This window comes from Squalius cephalus (assembly GCF_949319135.1).
Source record: "Squalius cephalus genome assembly, chromosome: 3".
Classification (NCBI taxonomy): Eukaryota; Metazoa; Chordata; class Actinopteri; order Cypriniformes; family Leuciscidae; genus Squalius; species Squalius cephalus.
In genome coordinates this window covers 60,405,160-60,419,187 of record NC_137124.1, presented here as the reverse complement: position 1 = coordinate 60,419,187, position 14,028 = coordinate 60,405,160, and the positions used below count along the sequence as shown (strand labels likewise).

General features: G+C 35.7%; 1 protein-coding gene across 19 annotated transcripts in view; it reads right to left on the bottom strand.

Moving 5' to 3' along the window:
- The window catches only part of camk2d1 (calcium/calmodulin-dependent protein kinase (CaM kinase) II delta 1), an 82,853-nt gene that overhangs the window by 16,911 nt on the left and 51,914 nt on the right, over positions 1-14,028 (bottom strand). For all 19 annotated transcript variants that reach the window (XR_013820420.1, XR_013820421.1, XR_013820422.1 and 16 more), the window contains exons 10-13: positions 11,639-11,761; positions 9,607-9,690; positions 8,437-8,479; positions 7,883-7,917 (exon numbers count right to left, since the gene is read on the bottom strand). Coding sequence is in view for 14 of the 19 variants with exons in the window: in XM_079865020.1 (XP_079721146.1) it covers positions 7,883-7,917; positions 8,437-8,479; positions 9,607-9,690; positions 11,639-11,761 (285 nt within the window). In the remaining 5 variants the exon portion in view is untranslated. The remainder of the gene's footprint in view (positions 1-7,882; positions 7,918-8,436; positions 8,480-9,606; positions 9,691-11,638; positions 11,762-14,028) is intronic.

Genomic DNA, 14,028 nt, shown 5'->3' with positions numbered 1-14,028 from the left:
GTGACTCTGAGGAAAAAAAAAAAGACTCCTAAGAGAATAATCCTGTAGATGAGTTGCATGTACAGGTAATTCACAGGATCATTAAACAGCATGAAGAAGCAAAGACTTTTCAATGGCATCAAATGATGCCTCTCTTCCCTTTAGGCAGTTATTATGTTTTTCTTTGACTATACATGTGTTTTTAAGACAAACAGACCAATTAAATACAAAGAGTGTTCCCTACAGAGACTGGAATCAAACTGAATTGAAGGTAATCCTGAATATAATATTTCAGCTTCAGTAATAATCATGTCACTGCTCGTTTCATTCTTGTTATGCTAATTAAAGTGCCCATATTATGCTATCGGGATCAATAAAAAAAAATAAAAAAAAATCAGAAAACCACGGAGGATTTGAAGCAGACATACAATACATTTTGCAGGCATTAAGCTTGGATCCTTATGATATTAAAACATGGATTTTCTACACAGTTAGAGGAGGCCAAATGTTAATGCCACCTTTTAACACTTTTTGCATTCAAAACCGATAATCTTCTTATAATGTGTCATTGGCTACAAATATGTTTATGACATTTCAGGTTGAGCTGTTATAACTTGCAATGTTTTCAAGTAAAATACAGTTTTACTAAATAAATGAAGGGCAGGCTCATATACATATAGATCTGGAAAAGTGTGCAGTCTACATCTAAACACTGAACTATAGTGAAGAGAACTACCAAACTAGTAACTAGAGAATTTAGTGAATAATGCTATTGTTATACATCGCAACCTCTGCGGAGTTAGGCTTCCTTTTCTTTTTTCTTTTAAATGAAACCTTATTATCGCCATGCTACCAGATAATGATGCATTTCTCATTGTGCCAATGCTACTGCATAATTGACTGAAATGGAGCAAAACATCTAGCAACAATAATCTTATTATCCTCTCATTCATGAAAAGGAAAGATATGATCACAGCATATACAATAGGAAAAACATATTATAAACAAAGCTCTGCTACTTCCCTTTCAAAGTTGTAGAGACTATGGGGATGCTATCAGTGAGACCGGTGTCTGAAACACGTGTAAACACATGCCAAGAAATCAGTGACAGACGGCAGTTCATGACATCACACGAGAGTATAAAAGGGTGCTTGTAATACACGTCATCAGCTTTTTTGTCTTCAGGAGCCGTTGTACTGACGGATCATGCTACCTAACAGATTGTGCTACCAACAATATATTTGCATTGTTTTAAGGGTAGTTTTAGGTTAGGGATGGGTATGGACAGGTAGGTTTAGGGTAGGGATGGGTATGGACAGGTAGGTTTAGGATAGGGATAGGTACGGACGGGTAAGGTTTAGGGTAGGGATAGGTATGGACAGGTAGGTTTATGGTAGGGATAGGTATGGACGGGTAAGGTTTAGGGTAGGGATAGGTATGGACAGGTAGGTTTAGGGTAGGGATGGGTATGGACAGGTAGGTTTAGGATAGGTTTAGGATAGGGATGGGTATGGACAGGTAAGGTTTAGGGTAGGGATGGGTATGGACAGGTAAGGTTTAGGGTAGGGATGGGTATGGTCAGGTAGGTTTAGGGTAGGGATGGTATGGACAGGTAGGTTTAGGGTAGGGATGGTATGGACAGGTAGGTTAAGGATAGGGATAGGTATGGACGGGTAGGTTTAGGGTAGGGATAGGTATGGTCGGGTAAGTTTAGGGTAGGGATAGGTATGGACAGGTAGGTTTAGGGTATGGATGGGTATGGACAGGTAGGTTTAGGATAGGGATGGGTATGGACAGATAGGTTTAGGGTAGGGATAGTTATGGACAGGTAGGTTAAGGATAGGGATAGGTATGGACAGGTAGGTTTAGGATAGGGATGGGTATGGACAGATAGGTTTAGGGTAGGGATAGTTATGGACGGGTAGGTTAAGGATATCGATAGGTATGGACGGGTAGGTTTAAGGTAGGGATAGGTATGGACAGGTAGGTTAAGGATAGGGATAGGTATGGACGGGTAGGTTTAGGGTAGGGATGGGTATGGACAGGTAGGTTTAGGATAGGTTTAGGATAGGGATGGGTATGGACAGGTAAGGTTTAGGGTAGGGATGGGTATGGACAGGTAAGGTTTAGGGTAGGGATGGGTATGGTCAGGTAGGTTTAGGGTAGGGATGGTATGGACAGGTAGGTTTAGGGTAGGGATGGTATGGACAGGTAGGTTAAGGATAGGGATAGGTATGGACGGGTAGGTTTAGGGTAGGGATAGGTATGGTCGGGTAAGTTTAGGGTAGGGATAGGTATGGACAGGTAGGTTTAGGGTATGGATGGGTATGGACAGGTAGGTTTAGGATAGGGATGGGTATGGACAGATAGGTTTAGGGTAGGGATAGTTATGGACAGGTAGGTTAAGGATAGGGATAGGTATGGACAGGTAGGTTTAGGATAGGGATGGGTATGGACAGATAGGTTTAGGGTAGGGATAGTTATGGACGGGTAGGTTAAGGATATCGATTGGTATGGACGGGTAGGTTTAAGGTAGGGATAGGTATGGACAGGTAGGTTAAGGATAGGGATAGGTATGGACGGGTAGGTTTAGGGTAGGGATAGGTATGGACAGGTAGGTTTAGGGTAGGGATAGGTATGGACGGGTAAGGTTTAGGGTAGGGATAGGTATGGACAGGTAGGTTAAGGATAGGGATAGGTATGGACGGGTAGGTTTAGGGTAGGGATAGGTATGGACGGGTAGGTTTAAGGTAGGGATGGGTATGGACAGGTAGGTTTAGGGTAGGGATAGGTATGGACGGGTAGGTTTAGGGTAGGGATAGGTATGGACGGGTAGGTTTAAGGATAGGGATAGGTATGGACGGGTAGGTTGAGGGTAGGGATAGGTATGGACAGGTAGGTTTAGGGTAGGGATAGGTATGGACGGGTAGGTTTAGGGTAGGGATAGGTAAGGACAGGTAGGTTTAGGGTAGGGATAGGTATGGACAGGTAGGTTTAGGGTAGGGATAGGTATGAATGTTATGGATGCATTTTTCGCTACTGATTTGTGCTACCTATCTGTTTTAATGGGAGGTAGCACAATCTGAGCGGCTAGCACAAATCATCAGAACACCGGCTCTCGAGGGAGTTTAATGCATTCTTTGTGACGCGTTTGCTGTTGAAATCTCCAGCCATGCTTGACTCTCTTGAGGAATGCGCCTGCACCTCGAAGTTTGGGTCCCAAGGCTGCCGCGGGGTGGGATCGACAGCTGGGTTTGTACGTGGAACGTGGGCAGAGTCTGACCAGAAGTTTTTCCATGATGTTCAAGCCTGGCGGCTTCGATCATGGGGTTGTAGGTGTGTGTGTGTGTGTGTGTGTGTGTGTGTGTGTGTGTGTGTGTGTGTGTGTGGGGGGGGGCAGAGTAGAGATGTCATCAAATAAGACATCTCTTATTTGAGAAGTATATTTGAATATCGCCTCCTATGCTTATCATCTTGTGGCTCATGGCAAGGCATATGGGGAGGCAAGACAGGCCTGTGGGACTTTGCAATTCCACTCAGCAGTGCTGCTGGAAGGTGCTATCTATTCTGGCCTAGAGCAATGCTGTAGTTCAGCATGCTCTAGGTCCAACGTCAGATGTAGAGGACCTCGATATACGGACATTACATTGTCATTCATTGCCCCCTCCTGAGGGAGGATTTGAAAGCAACCATTACCAAATCAGAACATGAATGGAATTTGGTTTGGAAAAACAGAAATCTGGAACTGCTCTTTCTGTACCTTGTTTCATTTCACAAACTGAGCAGTGATTGATTATGCATGTCAGCATATGTAGATGCAGGATTTAAGTAGAGCTGAAGCTCCCCTGTGGTTTCCCTAGGGGTTGAGTTTCATGATAAGAGTCCATGGCAATTATATTATGCTGCTTTCCTATTGGCATCCCTTCTGATGAACTTGAGGGTTGCATTCTCCCCCTGGAAGTAGAGGTAATATCGTGACTCTGTGACACAGAGTCAAAGGTCCACTTCCAAAGGGAACATCTGGGATATGTATGTAACCCTGGTTCCCTGAGAAGGATGCAATCATGCCTAGGGCTTGCCCGCATGCTTGCTTCAGACAAAAGAGTTGATGACGTGAATTACAAGCACCCTTTTGTACTCACAGGTGCACAATTATATATTTATTATTTTGTTTAGTTTCTGTAATAATTCTGCAGACATTTAAATCCAGCAAGCAAGCAATATGCAACATCAATTGGACAGATTTAGCCATTTTAGTAAAAATCCCCAACTAATTTTAATCATTGCTTGCAGTAGACAGTATACAGTAGACAGTAATAATACAGCTAACACCTGCTACAGTGATTGACTGAATTATAGGCTGGGAATAATAAGTGATTGATGGCTTTGAATTACAGTTTGGCCAAAATGATGTCTGCCCAATTCGGCATGTTTCGTTGCATTTTCACAAATGAAACAATTGAAGCACTGATCAGATTTACACCACTGGCTCATGTGATAACTGTAAATTTGTAATACCCTCACAGGACAAAGTCTCAGTCTCCTGTGACTCAAAGGTAGGCAACCTAACTTCAGTCACAAAAAAACCTGGCTGTGAGCAAAATCCATAACGAATGGACTCACCAATAAGCCCTGTAAAGCATTCCTCTTGAGGGATATCAAAGCCAACAACAAAACCCTCTTAAGGGTCATCATTCTGCCTGAAGCTGACTCGAGTGGTTCGAACGGAGGCCCTGTTAAATCTTCTAGGACTACAGATCTACTTCCAGAAGGAACACAAGCAAGATACAAAGGTTTCAGCAGTCTAATCCCACACATGAAACGAGAAATAAGTGAATGCCAACCCAAAGAAACAAACTCAACTGGTGCATATTCAGCAGAAATTGCCTCTAACATACACTCTGTAGTAGTTGTCTTAGTGTTGATGTCACTGCCCACAGAACAACACTACTAAAGCAACACGAGCACTGAACTGGATCCAGTATGATCTCTGCACCATGACACAAATAGCCTCCACTTGAAAGCATAGTGCCTCCTTATAGAAGGACCTCTTGAATTCAAATTGGTCTCCATAATCTCTGTAGAAAGACCAGAACTAATCAAAGATCTCCATTAAAAGGACAAACCCAAAGTTTCCACAAGCCACAAGGTGCCCAGGCTTGGAAAAGCTGATGTACTCTGATTTGTTTGGATGTCATACAAGTGACAAAAGGGTTCGTACAATCTGACAAGCAACAATCGTATTAAAAAAATTCGTACAGTGTGCACCTGGCTTAAGACTCATTTAGCACAGATTACCACAGATTTCACAGGTTTTGAAAGGCACGACCCATGTGTTAGGTGATGTTAGTGTCTATAAGCTAGAGAGAGAGCAGTGCATTAGAGAGTGAGAGATAAAGATGAGGTTCCTCAGTGACCCCGAATGCCTGACCTCAAGAACAGAAGAGTCTGAACTATTTCTGAACTGAACATTTTTGTATTATGTTAAAGTCCCCCTGTGGTGAAAATCCAGCATTTAATGTTGTCTATATGTCTATGTGGTGTTTTTAATATGCTTTAAGACAAACCATGTGTAAATTCATAAGTCGACAGCATTGCTGAGTATTTCCTCCTTAAAACTGCAGTGAACCAAAGACAGTCTCAAAAACACGCTTTGAAATCGCTGGTGTTTCTGACGTCACAAACTACCTTGTAACCAATCAGATCAACGTGTGATCGTCAACCAGTGGATCTCTGAGCTGAGTGAGTGAGTGGAGGCGGGGCTCATTTGCATATTCATAGAACCGCGCATACTAAATGAGGCAAGGGTGTCGAGTTACATTCAAGATATTTTAAGGCATGAAGTAATAGTTTTCAAGGAAAAAATGTTTAAATATATAATTTTGGTGATCAAAGATGAGTTTTAAGGGATACAATTATTGACTACAGGGGGACTTTAATAATGTGAATACTGCACCAAATAAGTATGTAGACAAAGAGGACTGTTTATAAAGAGATATACTGTATATATACACACACATATACATCGTTCGACCGGACCAAACAGTGTTATATATATATATAAATATAGGTTATACAGTACAGGCCAAAAGTTTGGACACATTACTATTTTTAATGTTTTTGAAAGAAGTTTCTTCTGCTCATCAAGCCTGCATTTATTTGATCAAAAATACAGAAAAAAATGTAATATTGTGATATATTATTACAATTTAAAATAATTGGTTTTCAATTTATTATACTTTAAATTATCATTTATTTCGGTGATGCAAAGCTGAATTTTCAGGATCATTACTCCAGTCTATCAAATGATCCTTTAGAAATCATTCTAATATGATGATTCATTATCAAAGTTGGAAACAGTTCTGCTGCTTAATATATTTTTTCATAACCTGTGATACTTTTTTAGGATACTTTGATGAATAAAAAAAAGAAAAAGAAAAAAGAAAAGAAAAAAAAAAGAAGCAAATGTTTTCAAGATAGAAATCTTTTATAACAACAATATACACTACTGGTCAGTAATTTGGGGTCAGTAATTTTTTTCTTTATTTTTTTTAAAATAAATCAATAATTTTATTCAGCAAGGATGTGTTAAATTGATAAAAAGTGATAATAAAGAAGATTTATATTAAAAAAAAATAATATTTTGAATAAATGCAGTTCTTTTTAACCTTTTATTCATCAAATATATTAGGCAGCAGAACTGTTTCCAACACTCATAATAAATCAGAACATTAGAATGATTTCTAAAGGATCATGTGATTGACTGGATGTCACATGTGACACTGAAGACTGGAGTAATGATCCTGAAAATTCAGCTTTGCATCACCGAAATAAATAATAATTTAAAGTATAATAAATTGAAAACCAATTATTTTAAATTGTAATAATATATGACAATATTACATTTTTTTCTGTATTTTTGATCAAATAAATGCAGGCTTGATGAGCAGAAGAAACTTCTTTCAAAAACATTAAAAATAGTAATGTGTCCAAACTTTTAGCCTGTACTGTATGTGTTTGCGCACATGATATCAGGAAGCAACGTAATACACACATGCAGAACGGTGACGGCGGTGTGCAAATCGAGTTAATTATCTTATCCTGTGTGACATGGCCATTAATATTACAGACGTCCTGTGGTATAATTACATTACTCAATCTACCTTTGTAAAGCTAATCCTGTCCGAATAGGACTTAAAACGGTTAAAACGGTGTCGTGTTAGCGGCCCCTAAGTTAATAATTAATGATGTTTGCAATGGATTTGAATCAATCAATCAAACCTAACTTTAGCTGGACAATAACTTTATTCAAGAGCTGCTGTAAATCCTGTAAATCTCTGTTACTGTAATCTCCTATTATTACTGTAAAGCTGCTTTGAAACAATCTATATTGTTAAAATAAAAGCGCTGTATAAAAGAAGGTGACTTGACTTTTGCAATGGTATTTTCTAAGGCATTTTAACACTTTGGTTACTAACTGGCCCAAGTCAAAACAGCTCAACCCCAAGTCTCTGAGAGACATATTAGATAAATGCTGGTCTCTAGATACAGCTCGAGTCTCTCCTATAGTCAAGTGCAGGGGTGTAGCAATCATTATAACTGGGGGACATGGGCCCTTTACTTTCAGAAATGTATTAAGGAAAAAAAATCTAGTAATATCTCTATAAAATGACAATTTTATAACCAAACAGAAGCATCAGCTTCTATGATCCTGACGCAAATCAGTTGTAAGTACTGTTGGGTGGAAGTTAAGACACCGAAATAATACTCACAAATCCAGTTGATAAGGTTAATAATGTTTTTACTATTCAGATCATTCCTACCTATTCACCCGTTTAATCATACACCAGGCAAACACAATAGATATGTGTCAAAGTTTAATACTTAGGTTTATTTAACTTACTTTAACACCATCAGGCTTCTTGTATGGATTCTTGCCTGTTGAGTGAAACGCAAAAATGAATGTGAACATAAAGAGGGATAAAAAGAGGAAAGGATTCGGGGCAAAATAGTCTAAAATAAGAATCCCCAGTTTTAATCACTGTGCGTTACGGATTCATGATCCACTGGCTTCGAAATCAAAACCTCTGAATGAATCGTAATCAAAGATTTGCATAATATAATGAAATATGATTGAGAAGCATATTAAATATTTATTTGTGTCAGTAGAGTTAAAATACTGACTTTGTAATAAGACATTGAAAAGGGAAATGCTACTTATGAGACAATTTGATTAAAAAAAAAAAAAGTATATATTGTGATTATATTGTATTGATTATATTATATTGTGATCTTGCAGCCCAACTCCAATGAAACTGTTAAATCTTCTATCATATCTGACATGTTTTACAACTTCTGAAGCATAAAAAGAGTATAACTCCAAATGTCTTTACATGATTCAATGAGTAAACAACTATTAAATAGCAGATATACAGTAAAGTGAAGAGAGTTTCTTACTTGAGAAGTTTCGTGTAGCAAGCATGGTCGTGAGGATCGCACCCTAAAACAGTCCGAGAGAACAGAGAGGAAAAGCTCAACTCGACCGTGCGTCTCGGACACTGTGTAACATATTAGTCAGCGCTAGTGGATAACAATTAATCCAGCCTTTTAAAGCATGTCCTGTTTGAGAATTGTGCCATTCAGGCTATCGCACCAACTATGACACAAAAATGTACATGATTTATTTACCTAATGCTTCTGATCTTCGTTATATTTAATCGAAATTTAACCCTTACACTCCAAACATCTCTTATAGTGACTTTCTTTTCACAATTCTATTCATTTCTAATGGATCATTTCTGTTTTCTCCAATTAATATCCTGATTCGCATGGAAATACATCAGATTATGAAAGCAAAATGGCTTGCCATTTCAAGATAAAGTCTCTTTTAACCTTAACTTAACCCTAACTTTAACTTAACTTTAACTTTTAAAAGGTGTGTCCCTATTAATTCTAATTATAACTAGATGAGTGAAGTTTGATGACAAACTTTGACGTTGGCTTGACAAAAGCCTTGTCTGAAAATTTGAAATAACTTTGAAAAGCTTTTAGTCAAAGTCAAAATGTTAACTTTTTCTAGGACATTGCTAACATGATTTAGCATGTTGCTAGCATGATTCGAGCACGATTACCACATTGCTAGCATGTTTTAACATGTTTCTAGCATGATTTAACACTTTGTTAGCATGTTTCTAACATGATTTAACACATTGTTAGGATATTTTAGCATTTCGCTAGCATTATTTAGTATGGTGCTAGCATATTTCTAACATGATTTAACACATTGATAACATGTTGCTAACATGATTTAGCACATTGCTAGCATGCTTTAACATGTTGCTAACATGAATTAGCACTGTTAGCATGTTTCTAACAGGATATTTTAGCATTTCGCTAGCATTATTTAGTATGGTGCTAGCATGATTATCATGTTTTTTTCATAAATTAGTACAGTATTTACATGATTTAGCACATTGCTAGCATGTTTCTAGCATGATTTTGGTCTCAGAAGAAGAAGACGAAGAAGGAGCTTAAATAGTAGATCTTTGTCAAGCCAACATAATTATTTTAACATAAAAACCAACATGTTCTCATTTCGATGGCCAAGTAACCATGTGCGTCTCTCACTTTAAGCTTCCTCCTGGCGTTGAACTTCTTCAGACACTCCACCGTCTCCTGGCGGTGCATCATGGACGCCACCGTGGAGCGTTGCTGACATGCAAACAGGGGAACAAGACATTAACAACTATTGTAAGATATATCAGTTAAAATCTCTCTTGAAGGCAAAAACAAAAAAACACTAAACATAAAACAGGATTAAGATGCGTTTTGTTTATCATATTGCATGTATATACACTCACCTAAAGGATTATTAGGAACACCATACTAATACTGTGTTTGACCCCCTTTCGCCTTCAGAACTGCCTTAATTCTACATGGCATTGATTCCACAAGGTGCTGAAAGCATTCTTTAGAAATGTTGGCCCATATTGATAGGATAGCATCTTGCAGTTGATGGAGATTTGTGGGATGCACATCCAGGGCACGAAGCTCCCGTTCCACCACATCCCAAAGATGCTCTATTGGGTTGAGATCTGGTGACTGTGGGGGCCATTTTAGTACAGTGAACTCATTGTCATGTTCAAGAAACCAATTTGAAATGATTCGAGCTTTGTGACATGGTGCATTATCCTGCTGGAAGTAGCCATCAGAGGATGGGTACATGGTGGTCATAAAGGGATGGACATGGTCAGAAACAATGCTCAGGTAGGCCGTGGCATTTAAACGATGCCCAATTGGCACTAAGGGGCCTAAAGTGTGCCAAGAAAACATCCCCCACACCATTACACCACCACCACCAGCCTGCACAGTGGTAACAAGGCATGATGGATCCATGTTCTCATTCTGTTTACGCCAAATTCTGACTCTACCATCTGAATGTCTCAACAGAAATCGAGACTCATCAGACCAGGCAACATTTTTCCAGTCTTCAACTGTCCAATTTTGGTGAGCTCGTGCAAATTGTAGCCTCTTTTTCCTATTTGTAGTGGAGATGAGTGGTACCCGGTGGGGTCTTCTGCTGTTGTAGCCCATCCGCCTCAAGGTTGTGCGTGTTGTGGCTTCACAAATGCTTTGCTGCATACCTCGGTTGTAACGAGTGGTTATTTCAGTCAAAGTTGCTCTTCTATCAGCTTGAATCAGTCGGCCCATTCTCCTCTGACCTCTAGCATCAACAAGGCATTTTCGCCCACAGGACTGCCGCATACTGGATGTTTTTCCCTTTTCACACCATTCTTTGTAAACCCTAGAAATGGTTGTGCGTGAAAATCCCAGTAACTGAGCAGATTGTGAAATACTCAGACCGGCCCGTCTGGCACCAACAACCATGCCACGCTCAAAATTGCTTAAATCACCTTTCTTTCCCATTCTGACATTCAGTTTGGAGTTCAGGAGATTGTCTTGACCAGGACCACACCCCTAAATGCATTGAAGCAACTGCCATGTGATTGGTTGATTAGATAATTGCATTAATGAGAAATTGAACAGGTGTTCCTAATAATCCTTTAGGTGAGTGTGTATATATAATTGCATGTATATACTGTATATATTTATATATAATTTATATGATATAGAAATATAAGTATTTTATATATTTTTTTAAATATATACATGCATGTGTGTGTTAATATATAATTATTAACACACATAATTAATTATGTTGTATAATTGATATTAATACAAAATACACACACATATATTATGTAAACACAAACTTTTTTGAATGCGATTAATAATAAAAACATTATAAGTCTATGCAATGTCCCCATTTAGCCATATATCAGTGAGTGTGTGTGTGTGTGTGTGTGTGTGTGTGTGTGTGTGTGTACATACACAGATCCAGGGGTGTTTGAGAGCCTGTGTGTGTGTGTGTGTGTGTGTGTGTGTGTGTGTGTGTGTACATACACAGATCCAGGGGTGTTTGAGGGCCTGTGTGTGTATGTGTGTGTGTGTGTGTGTGTGTGTGTGTGTGTGTACATACACAGATCCAGGGGTGTTTGAGAGCCTGTGTGTGTGTGTGTGTGTGTGTGTGTGTGTGTGTGTGTGTGTGTGTGTGTGTGTGTGTGTGTGTGTGTGAGAGTGTGTGTGTGTGTGTACATACACAGATCCAGGGGTGTTTGAGAGCCTCAGCTGCTGTGATGCGTTTGGCAGGGTTTATGGTCAACATCTTGTTGATCAGATCTTTGGCCTCTGGTGTCACTGTGTCCCACTCAGGAGAGGGAAACTAGGGAAAGAACACACACACACACACACACACACACACACACACACACACACATACACACACACCTGATTCGGATCATCAGCTTGACAGGAAAGTGAGTGTGTGAGATCAGTTTTAAAACCACTGACGAGGAACACACAGTGAGCGTTTCATTGGTCTAGAAGTGATGCACTGTAACATCTCGTCTATAATAATTGACTTTTCTTCAGTAACTCTGCGTGTCCTGTCGATGAATAACAGAGAGAGGCGTTCAGAAGACGAGGTTTAGTTGCCGGACGACACAACAACACTTTTGGACTTTCTCAGTTTGTGTAAACCTACTTCGGGTTCAGAGTATTTATTTTCCCCCACATTAATCTCACACATGTCTAGTTAAGCGGTTTTGTTTCATTAATACAGTGTTCACTTTTTTCTTGATTTACCTTGAAGAAACGGAAGTGAAATGTGACAACATGCCCCATAGCATGACCATATGACAGATTAAAACATTATCTGAACTAATCCAAAAAATATACACAAGACAAACTAGAATAATGTGTCAATAAAAGACAATTAATTGTAATTTTTCATATAAAATAATGGCATTTTTTAATATTTAAAAATAAACTCATTTTTGATTTTGACAACAAACACACCGCAAAACACATCTATACAGCATAGTTCAAAACATAATGATAATTAATAATTTCTGAACATCGACTCTCAGCCTTTATTCACCTTTTTCTCATGGTTTATCAAAAAAGTATATAATATAATATAATATAATATAATATAATATAATATAATTAATATAATATAATATAATATAATATAATATAATATAATATAATATAATATAATATAATATAATATAATATAACACAATATCCAGGTTATCCATGTATCCAGTATCCAGGTTATCCAAAGTTATCCATGTATAACTTTATTTTTTATGAGTGATTGTCTGTGAGGACCGGGAAAAATTAATATAAAAAAAAAAAAAAAAAAAAAAAAAAAAAAAAAAAATATAAATATATATATATATATATATATATATATATATATATATATATATATATATATATATATATATATATATATATATATATATATATATATATATATATATATATATATATATAATATAGTATAGAATAATATAATATAACATAACATAACATAATATAATATAGTATAAAATAATATAATATAATATAGTATAATATAATATAATATATATTATATAAAATAATATAACATAATATAATATAATATAACATAATATAACAATATAATATAGTATAAAATAATATAATATAACATAATATAATATAGTATAGAATAATATAATATAACATAACATAATATAATATAGTATAAAATAATATAATATATATAATATAATTAATATCATATAATATAATATAATATAACATAACATAATATAGTATAAAATAATATAATATATATAATATAATTAATATAATATAATATGATATAATATAACATAATATAATATAACATAATATAATATAATATAGTATAGAATAATATAATATAACATAACATAATATAATATAGTATAAAATAATATAATATAATATATATAATATAATTAATATAATATAATATAATATAATATAATATAATATAACATAATATAATATAGTATAGAATAATATAATATAACATAACATAATATAATATAGTATAAAATAATATAATATATATAATATAATTAATATAATTTAATATAATATAATATAATATAATATAATATAACATAATATAATATAATATAGTATAGAATAATATAATATAACATAACATAATATAATATAGTATAAAATAATATAATATATATAATATAATTAATATAATTTAATATAATATAATATAATATAATATAACATAATATAATATAGTATAGAATAATATAATATAACATAACATAATATAATATAGTATAAAATAATATAATATATATAATATAATATAATATAATATAATATAATATAATATAATATAATATAATATAATATAATATAATATAATATAATATAATATAATATAATATAATATAATATAATATAATATAATATAATAGAGGCTCATTGTAACGCAGTGTGACAACATGCCCCGCCTGCACAACTGGGGTTTTAAGTGTTTTCTGCTGTTAGATCAGCATTAAAGAACGATCTCAACTGTTAAATAACACATATAAGATTAAAATAATATCATATTTGAGAGTAATTGTTCCGGCATCTGAGCCAAGCTGGACAAAACCA